The sequence below is a fragment of the Corylus avellana genome, chromosome 2, assembly GCF_965113065.1.
Source record: "Corylus avellana chromosome 2, dhCorAvel1.hap1.2, whole genome shotgun sequence".
NCBI lineage: Eukaryota > Viridiplantae > Streptophyta > Magnoliopsida > Fagales > Betulaceae > Corylus > Corylus avellana.
In genome coordinates this window covers 12,835,870-12,854,890 of record NC_142491.1, presented here as the reverse complement: position 1 = coordinate 12,854,890, position 19,021 = coordinate 12,835,870, and the positions used below count along the sequence as shown (strand labels likewise).

Below are 19,021 nucleotides of genomic sequence, written 5' to 3'. Positions count from 1 at the left end.
AAACAGTGAAAGCATCTTCTGATCTTCAGCAATGACAAGAAAACAAGAATATTTATAAAAGATTACAAGAGCACAAATTAATCATTAGGTTATAGCTAATGATCATGAGTTTTGCATAATTGTCCTTTCTCTTCGTAAGTTTTCTTTTTTTTTTTTTTTTTTTTTTTTTTTTTTTTTTTTAAATTTACATTTAAAACAACATCATAAAGATTTTGAGATTAAAGAAAAAGGTTCAAATCTCAACAACACGTCAACACATGATAAGTTATTTATTTGTTTATTTATTTATTTTCACACATGATAAGTTATTTGTCACGCTATTCCACACATCTCTTTTGGGAGAAATTTTTCGATTTCGTAGATATCAAGAAAGGGCAAAGAATCCAATACTAGAAAGAATTCAAGAAAGGTATTTACAAACGATGGAAAAAAGAAAAAAAAAAAATGAGGAAACCAACTTCAACACCTTAAGGAATTCAAGAAAATCAACCCAAAAAAAAGATCATGAGTTTTGTATAATCTTCCTTTTTCTTCGTAAGTTGTTTTATTTTTTTTATTTTTTTAATTTTAATTTTACATTTAAAAATAACAATATCATAATGATTTTGAGATTAAAGAAAATGCTCATTTGGCGACTTGACTGCTCGGTGGCTTCCTTTATAGAAACACATAATATGATTAGTATAAAGTGAAATAATAATAAATAAAGAAAAAAAGAGAAAGACATAAAGATTAAGATGGTTCAGCATATTCTCTACATCCACATGTTAAAATCTTATAGGCTACATTAGGGGTGAACAGATTAACTGTTTACCGCCTATTGACTGCCATCAACCGACAGCTGACTTCTGGAGGTCAGTAGGTGGAATAAAAATACTATTTCGATATTGGTTCGTTCTGATAGGTGGTAGATTTTTTTTTTTTTTGTCAATTAATTGACTTAACCGATTTTTCAAGTGAATTTTAAATTTTATCCATAGGTTTCTTTATTGTGTTTGTCTAATTGATTTGTGATTGTCTTTTTGGTCGACCATGTTCCATGAATTTACTTTTTTCTTTTAATTTATAAATGATATGATTTATTGGTTATATAGTAACAAGGAAGTTGATAAATCTTAACATAAAAACTTGTAACTGACAATTAACCGACTACTTATTAATCAACTAACTCATTAACCAAAAAAGTCGAAACTATTCATTGTCTTATTTGAATTTATATCCTTAACATCCTTCAACAAAAAGCCAAGAACCTAATTCACCTTTTAATTTGTTTTCTATATTTCATGTGTAACATGCAAGCAAGGGGTGTTATATATATATATATATAGGCCACCCTACGCCTTAATTCCTATCACTTACCAAAAAAACATATCTTTAATTAGCATTCCTTCACTCAGGACCAAGAAATGGCAGGAGTTCTCTTCAACATTGCTCAGGGGATCCTTGGGAATTTGAGTCCTCTGGCTTTCAAAGAGATCAATCAGCTCTGGGGTTTCAAAGATGAGCTTAAAAAGCTTAAGGGCACAGTTTTCACAATTCAAGCTGTGCTTCTGGATGCGGAGGAGCAACAGGTTGGGAGTCATGCAGTTAGAAATTGGCTGGAAAAGCTAGAGGATGCCATGTATGATGCAGACGACTTGCTAGATGATTTCTCCATTGAAGCTCTGCGGAGAGAGATTATGACCCGTGATAAGACGGCAAAAGAGGTACTGTAACACTCTCAATCTGTTAGGACTATATATGTTTTCTTTTTATAATTGTGAGAATTATAATATTAACTAAACATAATAAATGCATGGGAAATTTCACAAAACTCCCAGGAATTTTTATGCGTTTTGAAAGTAGCTCTCTAAAGTTTAAAAACTCTTAATTATGAGTATCGAACTTTCAATTTCTTTCAACTACCACATTCCGTTAGAATTTTCTGTTAAATCTTGTCTAAATTTTCAAAATACCCATGTTTTTTACTATAAAAAAATAAAACAAATTTTTTTTTTAAAGATTCAGGTGTTTATTTTTGTTAGAAAAAAAAAAAAACATTTTTACAACATCTTTGCAATTTTTTTGTTTTGTTTTGTTTTTTGTTTTATAAAAAAAGATAGAGATATTTTAGGCATTTTGACAAAAATTAACATAAAATCTTAACGGAATGGGGTAAATGAAAAAAATTGAAAGTTCGATACCCTTAATAGAGAGTTTTTAAATTTCGGGAGGGTGGGGTCAAAAGGAGTCGGAGTTCAAAGAGTTTTATGAAGTTTTCCCAAAACTTTATTAAACTTAAATGTCGAGAAGTAAAGTCATAAAATATAAATTCATAAGAGTTCTTAAAACTCTCTCTCTTTTGCCCTTCAACACTTTATGAAAATAGAGTGGAATGAAACATAACATGGCATTCATCTTCCCCATCTACTTATGCATAAATTTTACATAGTAGTTATAAAAAAAATATAGGAGAAAGTCGCATACCCCCTTCAAATTACTACCCAACTGATAATGTCCCTCAAACTACAAAAACATTGTCAATGTTTCTCCCAATGACGAAATTACCCTTAGTAAAATAAAAAAAAAAAATACTAAAACTAAATAAATAAATAAATATATATAATCCAAGGGGTGGCCAAATATAAAAATTGAAAAAAAACAAATTCCTTTTTATAAGAAAAAAATAATAAAAAAAAATCGATTTTTTTAATAAAAAATTTATTTTATTTATTTTTATAATTTTTAAAACAAAAATATAATGCAAGGCCAAATATAATGCAAGGCTCCTATGTCTAAACCAGCACATAACAAATCTTTAATAGGTTCATAAAACATAGTAAACCATAACAACATGCAACCCTAAGAAAACATGAAGTGTTTAGGGTTGATGGGGTGTGGGAGTGAGGAATGAAGACTGAAGGGCAGAGGAGAGGGGTATTTATAAGGGAAAGGGCATGTAGCACGCTGAAAAAGTGGATAATGAGTTAAACTTGCTTTTCAGACTGTCATTGAACGTTCAATATTATGCTCGAATGTTCAATGTACTATTACCCTACGGCTCTAGGGTTGCAGGTCGAACGTTCGGTATGGTCCAATCTTGAACGTTCGTGCTAAGGGTTAACGTCGAACGTTCGGTGTTCCCTCATCAAACGTTTGGCCATAAGCTAAAAGTTGATTTTTTTTTTTTGTTGCTTTTTAAATAAAAAGGTTTTAAAACCATCGCAAGTAACCGTTACATTATGAAAGTGTTTAACAAAAATGTTTTTTTTTTTTTTTTTTTTTTTCTTTCGAATGGTTGTATTTCTTTTCGGGTGTTGAAATTTTGGAGCATCACAAATAAGGCCAGACTACCTAAGCCACAGAGTTCAGACATGTTAGCCTTAACTTTACATTCTAATCGTACTAACCCTAGTTGGTCATAATCATTGACCCTTCCTGGCTTTTCCTCCTAATTATAAAAAATATTTCTTTGTTAGAAAGAGGCTTAGGGCTTAATCTTGATTAAACCCCTTTTTCATGGGGTTTTACTCTGAAAATAAGCATTAATTTTACTTTAAATAAATATCAGCTCCATGCAAATACCTTTTATTTCTATTTAATGATTTGTAAAACCATTTGAAGTTAGAAAATAATTTATCTTCCTATGTTTACTTAAGAAGATTGTCAAAAATTTTAAAACTAATTTTCTGAGTTTTAAGTTGGGGAATTGCCTCCCAATTAATTAGTTGCATCTTCTCCTAACTAGTTTCTCAATTCTAAAGCTATATACAACTTAAATGGACTTAAAAAAAACATACCATGCTAGTTTTTGGCTTAATTATCCTAAAACACCTTTTGAGGCCCATAATCTAATTACAATGGATCAAACACACTTCTCTAACATGTCTAACAAATTTTCTGAAAGTAAATTCAAATCAGTATCTTTTCTTAGATTTTTTTTTTGGCGGAAATTTACATCATTTAAAACTGATCTTCCTTTAAATACATAGTTATAATTAATAATTAGTCCTAAAGTTTGTTTGGAGATATTCATATGAAATTTCCCGCATTGCAAGACTTTGCCATGGCCGAGCTCATGTTAAATCATGATAATCTGACAAAGTTTTGTCATTTGTGTCTCTAATGTTTGTCATGCATGTTATCAACTAAAAACACAACCATAGCAATTTCATACAATATCACATAATTGATATAATTATATAAACTTACATAAGCTTAATAAACTAAAACTAAAACATTAAACTTGCATAAATAGCTCAAGAAAATTGAAATACTCACACAAGAGATTGATGAGAAAACTTGTTGCTTGAATTCCCTTGGCCATGTGGTATGAAATCTTGGAGAGAAGTACGAAGTTTTCTTGAGAAAATAGGGGGTAGCCGAATAGGTGTTTGGAGAAAATACACTTTAACTCTATGAATTAGCATTATTTTTATACTTGAACCACTAAACTCGAACAAGTGACATTTAACTCTCTTAAACTATCATCCGATATGAAATAAGCCACTTTGTTAATAATTGGGGTCAAAATAGACCGAAAGCAGTCATGTGAACTGCACATGGCGATTTTTTCATTTAACTTCCAAAAATACCCTTGATTTATTTAATAAATAAATAAAAATCAAATAAACAAAAAATGAAATTATGTAAAAGAAATAGATAAAAAAAAAATTAAAAATATTACAAAAAAAAAAAACTTTTAAAAAAGAAATGGGTAGGGTGTGGTTCGACCACCCCTTTTGGATTTTGGTAGCGCTTTGTTTCCATTTTTTTTTTTTGAGAAAAATATAAAAAAGTCCTCCAAACTACTAACCGTTTTCGATTTAGCCTCCTAATGTTCTAAAAGTAATAAAGTAGCCCTCCAAACTACCAAACTATTGCATTTTGGCCACTCCATTAATCATAACCATTAGTTTGGACGGAAACTGCAAAACGACGTTGTTTTGTTATGGGTAAGTTATTACAATGCCCTTTTATGATTTTTTTTTTTTTTTTTTTGGGAAAAATATAAAAAAGCCCCCCAAACTATCAGTCGTTTTCATTTTAGCCCCCTAATGTTCAGAAAGTGATAAAGTAGCCCCCCAACAAAATGACGTCGTTTTGAATTTTCGTCAAAACTGACGGTTTTGACTAACAGAGTGACCAAAATGCAATAGTTTGGTAGTTTGGGGGGCGGCTTTATCACTTTTGGAACATTAGGGAGTTAAATCGAAAACAACTGGTAGTTTGGGGGGCTTTTTTATATTTTTTCCTTTTTTTTTTTTTCCCTTTTTTTTTTTTTAACTCAGTTCAAAACTTTACTTATTTATTTATTTTCATTTTGTTTTGGTTTTTAATTTTTAATAATTTTTAGGGATATTTTGGTAATAAATATTTAAAAGTAGTCATACGTAGCACGCATGATTGCTTTTCGGTCTATTTTGACACCAATTGATAGTTGATACCATAGTAACTTATTTGACATAGGATAGTAGTTTAAGGGGTCCAAATGTCATTTTGAAATTTTGATAGCATAAGTACAAAAGTGGTGGTAAATTAAGGGGTTAAAAGTATATTTTTACCTAAAATCTCGAAAGAAAGAAAAAAAGTGAGGGGACTTTAGGGTCGATCGAATACAGTTTGTTTAAGGTTAGAGTTTCTCTTTTCTAATTAAAAAAGGATTAGGGTTTTATTCCAAGTTTCATTAGGATTTCAGTTAGGGCTTAAAATTAAAGTTTGGACAAAAATACCCCTAGCAGTTAGGGTAGAATTTATTTCAAAATAATTTCTAACAATTAAACACATACAATTTACTTCTCGAAGTAGGACTTGGATAAAAATAAAACACTTAGAATTAAAATCCTGCAAAACCATGCAACATGCTGCTAGGGTTCCATTATATCTACGCTGAGAATTCCTTTTTTTTTTTTTTTTTTTTAAATAATAAAATTAATAATACTAGTAATGTCACATTAATGAGTTTGATGCATGTAAACTAGATTACCCTAATTTCTAGGGTTGGATGTTACAGGTACGCATCTTCTTTTCCAAGTCAAACCAGCTTTTATATGCTCTTAAAATGGGCCATAAGATTAAGGTGATAAGGAAGAGGTTAGATGCCATTAATGCAGACGCAATGAATTTCAACTTAAAGTTGCGCACTAAAGAGACACCAGTCATGAATAAGAAGAGGGATAACACTCATTCTTTTGTACAAGCTGAAGCAATTATTGGTCGAGAGGATGATAAGAAGGCAGTTATAAGCCATCTGATGGACTCTAGTGTCAAAGAGAATGTTTCAATCCTTCCAATTGTTGGCATCGGGGGATTAGGAAAGACTACACTAGCTCAACTCATATTCACTAGTAAGGAGATAGAAAAGCGTTTTGAGCTAAAAATGTGGGTTTGTGTCTCCGATAACTTTGATGTTAAAATCATTGTTGAAAAAATCTTAGAATCTGCAACAAATGAAAAAACAAAAAAGCTTGCAATGAATACTTTGGTTAAAGAACTTCGAAAAAATGTTGATGAAAAGAAATTCTTACTCGTTCTGGATGATGTGTGGAATGAGGATATTAACCAGTGGCTTAAGTTGAAAGAATTGTTGATGGGTGGTGCAAGAGGCAGTAAAATATTAGTAACTACACGCAGTGAAAAGGTTGCAAATATTACCCACACAATTAAACCACATTTATTAAGTGGTTTAAATGAGCCTGCATCATGGTTTTTATTTAAGCAGATTGCATTTGAGAAAGGACAAGAGCCGAAAAATTCAATCATCGTGGAAAGTGGGAGGGAGATTGTAAAAAAGTGTGCAGGTGTCCCTCTCGCTATAAGGACAATGGGAAGCTTATTGTACTCTAAAACTTCAGAAATAGAGTGGTTGACTTTTAAGAATAATGAACTCCCAAAAATAACTCAAAAAGAAAATGACATCTTACCGACGCTTAAGCTGAGTTATGATTATCTTCCATCACACTTGAAGTACTGCTTTGCTTTTTGTAGTTTGTTTCCAAAGGATTACAAGATTGATATATCAACACTTATTAAGCTTTGGATAGCACATGGGTTTGTTAAGTCATTTGATGATCAAAATCAATGCTTGGAAGATGTTGGTAATGAGTATTTTATGGATTTACTTTTGAGATCATTCTTTCAAGAAGCTAAGATGGATGAGTTTGGTAATGTAATTGAATGCAAAATGCATGACCTCATGCATGATCTTGCCATATCAGTGGCAGGATCGTGGATCACCACATTAGATGATAAGAAGAGAAACATTGATGAGAAAGCTCGTCATGTATCAGTTGCTTACGGTATAAATATTTCACGTGGAGTTCCAACTTTATTGTGTAAAGCAAATAGGATGCGAACATTTCTTTGCTTTGGATTGTCAGTCGAGGATAATATTGACTGTGATTCAACTTTTTCGAGTTCCAAGTTCTTACGCGTGTTGGATTTGCATCATGATTTTACAGTTTATTCTACTTTTGATAGTTTGCCAAATTTAAGCTCTATCGGGAAGTTGAAGCATTTAAGATATCTTGATCTATCTGGAAACAAAATTATGAAGAAGTTGCCTGATTCTATAACCGATTTGCAAAATTTGCAAACACTAAGACTCTCCAATTGTTGGTCACTAAAAGAATTGCCAAGAGACATTAAAAAATTAGTCAACCTTATGCATCTTGAGATAGATGGATGTGGCTTAACTTATATGCCACTTGGATTGGGGCAACTGACTAATCTTCAAACATTATCCACATTTTATGTCCACTCGGATTCTCATTCCAGACATAGTGGTAGCAGTGGTTTACAAGAACTAAAGGGATTAAATAAGCTAAGAGGAAAGCTAGAGATTGTAAATCTGGGACATGAGAAAGGTGTTGCGTCAGAATGTAAGGCTGCAAGTCTAAATGACAAACAACATCTTCATACTTTGAATATACGGTGGAATATACGGTGGAGTACTAAAGGAGATGTCGATAATTCGGATGTTGTTGAGGATGAAGCGTCATTGAATGGCTTCCAACCACACCCAAATTTGAAAATTCTTTTCTTAGAATACTATCGGGGTTCAAAGCTTCCGAGTTGGATTTCGTTAATCACAAATCTTGTTAGATTTCGATTAGAGTCTTGTCGGAAAATCCAATATCTACCACAATTGAGTCAACTGCCTTTCCTCAAGGAGCTTTTTCTTTTAAAGTTGGAGGCTATTGAGTACATATCAGACGACGGTGATAGAAATGAGTTATTTTCTTCTTCAACGACGCCAACACCATTTTTTCCATCCCTCAAGTATATCGCGCTCTCTTATTGCCCTACTCTGAAAGGGTGGTGGAGGAGGAGAGATTCTTCTGTGGAGGTAAATAGTGATAGTGATAATTCCGTTGAAATAACGGAGCATTGTTTACTCCCTTCCTTTCCTCGTCTTTCAAAATTAAACATCCGCAAGTGCCCTATGTTGACTTCCATGCCAATGTTTCCACATCTTGAAGAAGAGTTGGTCCTTGACAATATTGCTAGCTCAAAGCCACTGCAACAGACAATGATGATGAATATGGCAGCACTTCAAAGCCCAACGTCAACGTCAACGTCAACGTCAACGTCAACAGCAACAGATTCCTCTTCATTCACTCCTCTCTCAAAATTGAAGAATATAAAATTGGGTTCCATTACCGATCTAGAAACTTTGCCACTGCAAAATCTCACTTCTCTTGAGTCTTTGAAGATATGGAGTTGCCATATATTAAAGCCTCTCTCCCTAGGTATACAACATCTCACTGCCCTTCAATTCCTAGATATTGCGGATTGTCCAGATCTTGAGCTAGCCAATGATGAGGATGGGATGCAATGGCAAGGCCTTACGAGCCTCTTCTCCCTTTCCTTCTCATACCTTCCAAATTTGGTGTCCCTTCCCTCGGGGCTTCAATGTGCTACCACTCTACAAAAGCTTCAGATTATATCTTGTGAAAGTTTGACGGCTATACCAGAGTGGATCCACAACTGCAAATCACTTCAAGTGCTTCAAATTGGTGGATGCTCCAGATTGGCATCACTACCCGAAGGAATGCGTAGGCTAACGTCTTTGCAGAATCTAACAATTAGGGATTGTCCCATCCTATTGCAAAGATGCAAGAGAGACACAGGTGAGGATTGGGACAAGATTGCTCACATTCCAGAGTTAGACTTACAGTATCCGCCAATCACCATAAAAACTGAAAGGTCCACCTTCGACAGCTTCCACACCTTCAGGTATATTACTCATCATTCTATTGAATCCTTCATAGAAATTAAAGTGCACACCTTCTACACCTTCGTTTTCTTCATTTTTCTCTCTCAGTATTTCTTGGTCGTTAAATTTCAGAGGCAGTAGCCACAACGATGCACAAACGAAAACAGGGGATTCTACGCTTATTTATATGTGATTCTTCACATTTTAGGAGAAATAGTTGGTAAATTACTATTTTTTATTTCATTTCTTCATTTCTAAGGATACATAGTTTTGTGGAAACAGAGTTGATGAGGTGATGAATTCTTGGTGCTTTATTTCTCATTGTTTTAACAGAGTGAAAACTGGCTCTTGGTGAACTCGAGCAAATACTTTGCGGAAGATCCAATCTGTAAACAACACTCCGAGAACTACCTTGTTGCACTGGTATTCATTTTGGTTCAATTATATGTTACATATAAGCTCATCGCTTTATCTACAAATAATCAAAAATATCAATGCCTATTTTTGGTTAATTAGCTCAGCCCTTTAGAGTTTAGATTTGCACCATTTTGGGGATGCATTTTAGTTTATGCTCCGATTTTGTGGATGCATTTTTAGTTTATATCTCTTACCATTAATTCAATTAATTCAAGGGCTTCCAATTTCCAGGTGGTTTATTGTTGGAGCTCCTAACAGCACAATCTGTTTTTCATCTACAGATATAGGTAGGTGATTTTCACTTTGGTAGATGTCTTATTTGGAGGGTTTATTTTCAGTATTGCATTCTATTTAGATTCTAGTTGTCTATTCAGATTGAGGTGCTTGTGTTCTTAGAACAATTTTTATTTGCATTATCATAGAAAAAGTCCATTTTCTGTTAAAATACAAAATACTAGTGACTTTATAGGTTTCGTTCCTCACAGCTTTTGGTACCTATACGAGGGAGATGAGGTGAACATGACTCTGGGTCTCTGGCTAAGTTTGAGGCTAAAATACTCCACGAGAAGATTTCAGAGAAGGCTTACAATCAGGAGTTGGGCTACAAGGAGCAAAGCGCAGATCAATACTGCTCTGAACCATATAAAAATGAATTCTGAAATGACATCAACAAGGTATGCAATTGACTTTCAGACAGATATCATTGTGCTGTTAATTGAGTTATTGCATGGCACTTTGGCTTGGAATGGTTTGGGTTTCTCATGGGGATTCAGGGGCTTCTTGAATCAAAACAGAGTAATTGCATTTTCTTGAAACAAGCTGAGGAGTACTTAAGTGACCTTAATTATATTTCGTTGTTGTTAAATTTCTGTTTTAAAAGTGGAGCAACCAGTTGAACCATAGAAGAAACAGCAAGTAAATTACATTTTTTATTATTTTTTTATTTTTTATTTTTAATTTTGTTTCTTCATTTCTAATAACATACAGTTTTGCATACACAGGGTTGTTGATATGATGTACCTGGATGCTTCAGAAAAAAAACTGGCAATTAGTGAAATCGGATTAAATATTGTGGCGAGGGTCAATTCTGGTAACTAAATGGTAAGAACTAACTGAATAGAAAAAAAAAAAAAAAAAAAGAAAAAAAAAGAAAGAAAGAAAGAAAAGAATAGAAAAAATGGTAAGAACTAACTTGTTGCATAGGTATTCATTTGGTTCAATACTTTGTTACACATAAGCTTCCAACATGTCATTTTTTGTCTTCAAATAATCAATTATAAGATATGGCAGTTGAATGATTCCACTGTAAATATCAATCCTGATGTTGTTTAATTAGCTTAGTTTGAAATAAAAACACAACTAGATATTATAGAGTTTAGAGGTTAGTTGTGCACGATTTTAGGGATGAATTTCACTTTATGCTGCAATTTGACTGGACTTTTCATCATTAATTCAAATAGTCATTTCAATTAAATGAAAATTGTGCCTAAATATTTATTCTCACTTTTATATCAGTTATTACAGGGTAGTCTGCCTTGGTTTAAGACCATAAGTTGATGTTCAAGAGCTTCTTATTTTTGTCTTGTTAGAAGCTTTTACGGCAAAATCTATCATACATCTTCAGGTATAAGCAATTGGTTTTCACTTTAACAGATAATCCATTATAACGTTAGAGATCCATTGACTATTATTACTAGCAATATATATGGACAGCGTATTAGTGAAAGCCTTTCGTTGGTGAAGCTATTCTTTCTATATATATTAGCAACACCAGTTGATGCCTTTGCTGCTCTATATATTTTAATAATATGAAATTTGTGGTTTCTCGTGCCTGTGCCAAAAGGATGAAGAGGGGGTAGAGTAGTGCAGGATTCTGACGATGAAGCATAGGAAAAACAGAGGGGGCTAATATATGTCTTATACAGGGAATTCAAAATAGTTGTTTACAATGCACTTCGTGTTTGTAATTGACAATGTACTTAATGGATAATACTTGATGAGAATGGGAAAGAGTAATATGAAAGGAGTAGGAAAAAAAATTCTATTTATATCTGAATCCCCATTTGTTATGGATGTCAAAAAGTTGTTGCAATATGCTAGAAATATCATTTATTTTGTTTTATTTCATCGTTTCTGATAGCTTTTTTGTAAGAACTTAAGGACTGCTACCTAACTTTAAGGATAGCTTTAATTTCAAGAACCCAGCTACCTAACATTGAAATATTGCAAATGAATATGTCGTTAATTTATCTCATTATACTTGTTTTGCTTGTAAAACAAATTGTCAATTATTTTCATCTTTATGTTTTTCCAACTGTAACCATTTTAATCATAAAGAATTACTAGACATGTGAATTAATCATTTCAACAAATTTGTGAAGTTCTTATTTTCTTTTTATGAAGTCCAAACATGGAATAGAATAAGTTGGTGATAAAGGCCTTGAGTTGATGGATTAAGAAGATGAGTGGTTGATATAGCTTACTACAAAGAATAAGCAATTGGTAATTTAATGAATCATATTAGACTTATTAGCTGTTTTTGCAGAGAAATATGTGATTACTCAATTGAGATGGCTTTTAAGGACTAAGAATTTTAAAGGTAGCATTTGGTAAGTGCTTCAACTATATAAGCATGATATTACTTTCATCTTTGAAGTGATCTTACTTTTTAAGGAAGCTTAGCACACCACAAAGTTGTAATCTAGCCATGGACACTTAGATATATGACATCTATGAAAAATCATAAAAATCCAGAATTTTGTTGTCTGAAGCATAGGCTTCTTGTTGACTTGTCAGAAAGCTCTTAAACTGATTCTAAAATTAAAATTCAAACAATAGTAGCTTTCCGAGGGGGGAGGGGAAGACCAAATGGCCATATTACTAATTATATCATCTACCACTCATCGTGTAATACTACTCTTTAAGGCTGAAAACACTATAGGTGTTGTTTTGGACATTTTAACTACATAATTAAGCATGTAATTCATTAAATTAAACATATAATAGTTGGAGACTGAAAATGTGTTTGTCCTAATTGACGCCAGGTAATTTACTTTCCAAATAAGATGACAAGAGTCAGCTGTATCATATGTTGGAACTGTGCAATGGCCACCTTTACAATTTCAAAGGGACTTCCATTTTTGTCATAGTGGAAGATTAAGGTAATTGGATGTTTATTAAAGAACTGTATTTTTTGGTTTCTTTCTAGGTTACCACCTCTAAAAAACATGTAAATTCTTTCAAGAATGCTGTATATGTTCTGTTGATGCAAACACGTGCTTGAAACTCCTATACTAATGGAGGTAAAGAATATAGGGACGAAGGTTTGCTAGGAGGGTGAAGGAAACGAAGCACAACAAGATTCATCACAAATCTAGCTTTAATATGTACGAATAAGAATAAACTCAAGTCTAAATATATATATTTTTTTTGATAAGTAATGAATAAACTTAAGTCTAAATATTCTAGTAATTACATTATGATATCTGTTTTCTTTCTTCAAATTCTTATAGGATTATGTGCCCAGTGCCCACTGTGTTCGACAAATTTAGTGCTAATGTCGTGGTTGGTTGATGGTAGCACAGCTAACCTTGGAATATGGGTCACTGCTGGTAAGCAATTGCTTCATAGGTGAAATCAGTTTGCTGCTATAATTCTGTCTGAGAGAGCTTGTACTTAGACATTTATATTTTAGACTCAAAAATTGGTAAAAATTAGGCATCGACAACTTGAATTAGATATATATTTTTTGTTGGTGTTTGTTTTTTCAACTGCACAGACACACCCTTTACATATTTAGTTTTCATAGAGAAAAAATTTATGTAATTCCCTATGTAGTATGTACTTAACGAAGTTAGTGAATACAGGACAGGAGGATTATAACAGGCTGAGGCCTTTGAGTTACAGAGGTGCAGATGTTTTCTTATTGCCTTCTCTCTCATCAGCAAACCCTGCTAGGAAAATATCTCCAACAAGGTTTTTCATCAAAACTCAATAACAATTGTTCTTAATTTCTTTGGTTAAATTATGGGTAATTTTTCATTATGAGTCTGACACATCTATTTCTTGGCTTCTAGTGAATCCCCTCAACTGTGCCAATAGTGAATCCCTCCAGATTGGCATCACTCCCCGAAGGAATGTGTAGGCTAACGTCTTTGCAGAGGGTAACAATTGTGTATTGTCCTATCTTATTGCAAAGACACAAGAGACACACAGGTGAGGATTGGCCCAAGATCGCTCACATTCCAGAGTTAGGCTTACGGTGTCCGACTCAGCAAGAAGAAAATTTAATCACCCATGCAGGTTCGACTGATTCAGGTATATTACTCATCATTTTATTTGAATCCTTCATAGAAATTAAAGTGCCTACCTTCTACACCTTCATTTTCTTCATTTCTCTCTCTCTGTATTTCTTGGTCGTTAAATTTCACTGGATATATCAGAGTTTAGATTTGCACGATTTTAGGGATGCATTTTTAGTTTATGCTCCAATTTCACTGGATATCTCTTACCATTAATTCAAAGGAAAATTACACTTTACCTCTCTCCCCTCCCCCCCAAAAGTTTGGAGCCATTTTCAATTCGACTTCTAAAGTTTCAATTTTTGCAATCCACCTCCCCAAAGTTTCAATTTTCTCAATTCGGCCATTCCGTCAGTCAAAGCCGCTTTGATTGACGGAACAGTGATCATGTGCGACACTTCTGACCTTTTTCTACTGAAAATGCCTCCCATCAAGTGCAAAACACGCACGCACGTCCAAACCCATCCGACCCACGCCCAACCCAACCCATACTAACCTTCATTTACTTTTTCCCAACACTTAAACAACAATTACCAGTTCAACAAGCTAGTTCACGAGAGAAAGCGAGGCGACAGAGGAGAACCCACTTCCACTACAACCACTCAACAACCACCCAAAAATTTGAACTTTTCTGCAATTGTTTTTGACGAGGTAAGTTTTTGCCCTTTTGAATTTGTATATTCACACCAAACTTAGTATAAAACTATGGTTTTTGGTAATTTGGGGGTTTTTGTGAGGGGGATTTTTCTTGATTATCCTTTAGTTTGTGCTGTTGATTTATTGTTAACAGAAGGGGTTTTTTCATTGTACTCTCATTGCTTCTGACTTCTATATGTTGATCATCTTGGTTTAAAACAATAGGTTGACGTAGATGCTTATGGCATACAACAAATTCAAGGGCTTCCCATTTTCCAGGTGGTTTATTTTTGGCTTTGTTGGAGCTCCTAAAACCACAATCTGTTTTTCATCTACAAAGATATAGGCGGGTGATTTTCACTTTGGTAGATGTCGCATTTGGAGGGTTGCTTTTCAGTTTTGCGTTCTATTTAGTTTCTATTTGCCTATTCAGATTGAAGTGTTTGTGTTCTTAGAACAATTTTTATTTGCATTATCATTTTTGAGCTATTGGTTCTTGTATTCATTTGATTTTCTGAATTTTAGAGGGAAATGCATATAAAAGCATAATGGGATACGAGAATTATGGGGGATTTGTGCAATATGTACATCAATTATTATTCAATTCCTACATAGTCAATAAAATGCCAATGTTACATACAATAAAGTGTCACGGGATACCCCTTAGTTGACTAGTGGCTTTTTAAACAGCCTATTGTTAATTAGTCAACAAATTAAGCGGGACTAAATGTCATGAATTTACTTTTCATTAGAACTTTGTATTTTGATGGTTAAGTTATTCAAATAGGACACCGCCTTAATTAAATTTTAGCCCTTCTTCACCTGCACCTTATTTATTATTCTCTCTCAATATTTCCTGGTTGTTAAATTTCAGTTTTAAAAGCAGAGGAACCAGTTGAAGCATAGAAGAAACATTGGATGGAGATTCCAAGCTTATTCAAAATCCAGGGCACTGCAATTTGGTAACCGAGCTTTTCCTTACAAGCTAATGTGGAAGTTGTTTGCTGATTAGCTATAGACTATAGTCCTACGATGTTGTAGTTATTGCAGTTTTGAAGAGAGATTTGCATTATTTTTTTAGGATAAAATGATAAACAAAAAATAGTAAGTGGTGTTTGGTAGGGAAGTTTGGATAAAAACTATAGCTTGCAGATTTAGTTTAGATGCGTATCATATCAGAGATGTTATTCAGTTTTCACTTTATGCTCTACTTGATGCAAAGTAAATTTATATTATGCAGCAAGTTGCAAACAATTGTGTAAGTATCTGAGTCCTTACGTTATTAAATTTATATTAATAAATTGGGTTAAGCAGAATAGCTTCATTTGTATTGGATGTCAAAAATCTGTAGCAATATGCTAGAAATATCCTTTATTTTGCTTTATTTCATCCTTTATGATAGCTTTTTGTGTTAGCACGTAAAGAATGCTACCTAACTTCAAGGAAATCTTTAATTTCAGGAACCTAGCTAGTTCTTGGCTATGATTCCTTGTGAAGCATAGGTTCACGTTGAAATATTGTGAATCAATCTTTTGTTAATTTATCTCATTATACTTTGTTTTGCTTGCAAAACAAACTGTCAATTAATCATCTTTATGCTTTTCCAACTGTAACCATTTTAATCATAAAGAATTACTAGACATGTGAATTGATCATTCCAGCAAGTTTGTGAAGTTCTTATTTTCTTTAGCTTTCCTTTTTGTGAAGTCTAAACGTGGAAGAGAATGAGTTGGTTATAAAGGCCTTTAGTTCATGTATTAAGAACATGAGTGGTTGATATTAGACTGATTAATTGGCTGTTTTTGCAGGAAAATATGTGATTACTCGATTGATTTCTTGTAGCATTTTTGTCAGAGTAGAGAATTAAGGTAATTGGATGTTTATAAGAAACTGTCTTTTTGTTTCTTTCTAGATTACCTCCTCAACAATTCTATTTTGATATATGTTTTACTTCAAATTCTTATAGGATTATGTGCCCACTGTGTTCAACAACTTTAGTGCTAATGAACATGGTTGATGCTTTATGGGACACTGCTGGTAGGTAATTGCTTCATGGGTGTCATCAGATTGCTGCTATAATTCTGTCTGTAGTTCTACTATTTAGAATACTCTTATACTTCTCCAATCTTTTTTCTTTAAAAAAAAAAAAAAAAAACCCTGTGAGTCCTACATATTCAATATCTGATTTTCAAGCAAGGAGAATGGGAGAATGATGGGAGTATACAAAATGGCATTTCTCTTCTGCATGAGAGAGTTTATCACACTTTGAAATTTAATTATAGACCGATAAATGGGTAAAAATTAGGCATTATCAACTTGAATTAGAAATTTGTTTTTGTTGGTGTTTTTTTTTTAAACCACACACCCATTACATGTTTAGTTTTCATAGTGAATAAAATTATGTAATTCCCTATATACTTAACGAAGTTGGTGAATACAGGACAGGAGGATTATAACCAGAAGTTTTCTTGTTGGCCTTCTCTCTCATCAGCAAAGCCAGCTATGAAAATATCTCCAACAAGGTTTTTCATCAAAACCCAATCACATTTGTTCTTAATTTGTTTGGTTAATTTATGGGTGATTCTCTAGTATCAGCCTGACACATCTATTTCTTGGCTTTCAGACTGGAAGTTCCAGTGAATCCCCCCAACTGTGCCAATAGTGCTAGTAGGAACCAAACTTGGTATGGATTAATTTGACTACTTGATACATATCAATCTTGATATTTAACCAATACAAGCCAATTTAAATTTAACCAAGTTTGGATATGATTTGCTGCAGATTTACAGGAAGACGAGTGGTATTTGATTGGTCATCCTGGCGCTACATCAGTGATCTTGCAGTTGGCTGTTGTATGGAAATGAGGACTCACAGTAGTTGCCTGTCCAGATTTTAGTCATTTCAAATTCATTCAGACCTGAATTTTCAGTTTGATTTTTTTATTTTGATCATTTTCTAAGTTTTTGGGTATCTTCTTAACTTTGACTCGTTCATAATTCTTGTTTGCTTTACACTTTTGGTATATCCATTATCATGAGGTGAGCTGAAAAGGATTCTATACTTGAAATACATTTTGTGTAATTCAAATTTCACAATGAGCAAATTTTCTTGAAAGTTTTATTTTCGTCTCTGCAAATTTTGTAGATCTTTGCAATTTGCTGTTTGTTGTTTGCTACGAGTGAACACCTATAAATTCAAGTATTCTAACGTTCTCTATAGATTGTAAACGCATGCCATGAACCGTAAAACTATCAGATTTGAATTTAATTAATTAAAGTAAAAGACGAATTACATACCATTCACCTTAGAATTGCCACTTCTTGAGCAAACGAAACGCATCCTCTAAAGCATCATTCAAATGCTCGGATCTAATAAATTTATCTATCTCTAAAAATGAGAAGAAGGAAGAATAGCTATTTCTCCGGGGATATACATGTTTCAGAGACGAAAAAAAAAAAAAAAATTCCCATGTTCTTTAACTCTCCTCTCTGCTTTTCTATCCACACCTTCGACCTCCAGAACTTGTACAGTAGAATCCCCTGCCTCCCGCGCAATCTCATTGATGGTTTTATATAGTAGTTTGATTTATTTGTATCATAGGACAACCCGTTAACTCTAATGGTGAAGTGATAGATAGACTTATTTTAAATAACTGTATTATGGAAAAGTGAAAACCCAATAACTAAATTCAAATTAAATGAAAACTTAGAAGTTAAATATGATTATTTTTCAAAATTTTACAATGAATATACCTCAAAATTTATATAGCAAAGATTTTGTTTTTTTGTTTTTGTTTTTTGTTTTTTTTTTTTTTTTTTTCTAATTGCATAAAAAAAGGGTTAGAGGGTGAAAAAACGCTTAACGACTGCAAAACCCCAATTTATGCGGAATTAACAAATATTAATCAATATGCAAACAATTCAAGCATAAAAAATATGTAAAGCAATAAAGCAATCATACACAAATATTTTGATGACGAAGATAAAACCTTTTAGAAAACGATCTAAAAGTAAAACCTTTTTGGGGCAGCAAAATTCAGGAAATCACTATCAAAAGGTTATCCAGGGATTACAGACACTAAGAACATTTACAACTCTTTGCAAGACTTTGGCTCTATAAGATCGATAAGCTTACAACTCGTCTTTTTACTCACAATCTTCTTCAACGTGATTCTCCTTTACCAAACCCTTCCGATAGACTTCAATTAAGCACAATGAAACTAACAATAATCCTCTAAGAGGAATAATTAGGCTCACAAATATTTTCTTTCTTAGCACAGCCTCTCATGAAACCTGGGGTAGAATTTCGTACATCTCTCTCTATAAAGATGTATATATACCCCTGACAAAACCCTAGACCTGACACTTAAAATCACGTTTTTGGGTGTAAAACTTACGGGGTGTTCGGACAGGTTAATGGGCTGTTCGGACAGGGCATTGAGGAGCAGAAACTGAGTTTCTGGAACTACTGT

The 19,021-nt window shown here is 33.2% G+C and overlaps 1 protein-coding gene across 2 annotated transcripts; it reads left to right on the top strand.

Annotated features, from left to right (window-relative positions):
- The first annotated feature begins 1,406 nt into the window (after nucleotides 1-1,406).
- LOC132178463 (putative disease resistance protein RGA1) lies at nucleotides 1,407-17,674 on the top strand. 2 transcript variants are annotated; one of them, XM_088514024.1, is made up of 11 exons: nucleotides 6,026-9,216; nucleotides 9,329-9,416; nucleotides 9,530-9,619; nucleotides 9,845-9,900; nucleotides 10,099-10,287; nucleotides 10,615-10,714; nucleotides 11,129-12,774; nucleotides 12,929-12,999; nucleotides 13,126-13,224; nucleotides 13,480-13,588; nucleotides 13,690-13,778. In XM_088514024.1, exons 1-2 carry the CDS (start codon nucleotides 6,041-6,043, stop codon nucleotides 9,387-9,389), a joined length of 3,237 nt encoding a protein of 1,078 aa, XP_088370150.1. In that variant the 5' UTR covers nucleotides 6,026-6,040; the 3' UTR covers nucleotides 9,390-9,416; nucleotides 9,530-9,619; nucleotides 9,845-9,900; nucleotides 10,099-10,287; nucleotides 10,615-10,714; nucleotides 11,129-12,774; nucleotides 12,929-12,999; nucleotides 13,126-13,224; nucleotides 13,480-13,588; nucleotides 13,690-13,778. The 2 variants fall into 2 exon arrangements, with proteins under 2 accessions (XP_088370149.1, XP_088370150.1); XM_088514023.1 differs by lacking the exons at nucleotides 9,329-9,416; nucleotides 9,530-9,619; nucleotides 9,845-9,900; ... (5 more) ...; nucleotides 13,480-13,588; nucleotides 13,690-13,778 and adding exons at nucleotides 1,407-1,706; nucleotides 13,829-13,930; nucleotides 15,425-15,512; ... (3 more) ...; nucleotides 17,174-17,233; nucleotides 17,332-17,674 and having other exon boundaries at nucleotides 5,993-8,699; nucleotides 8,763-9,110.
- Nucleotides 17,675-19,021: the final 1,347 nt, after the last annotated feature.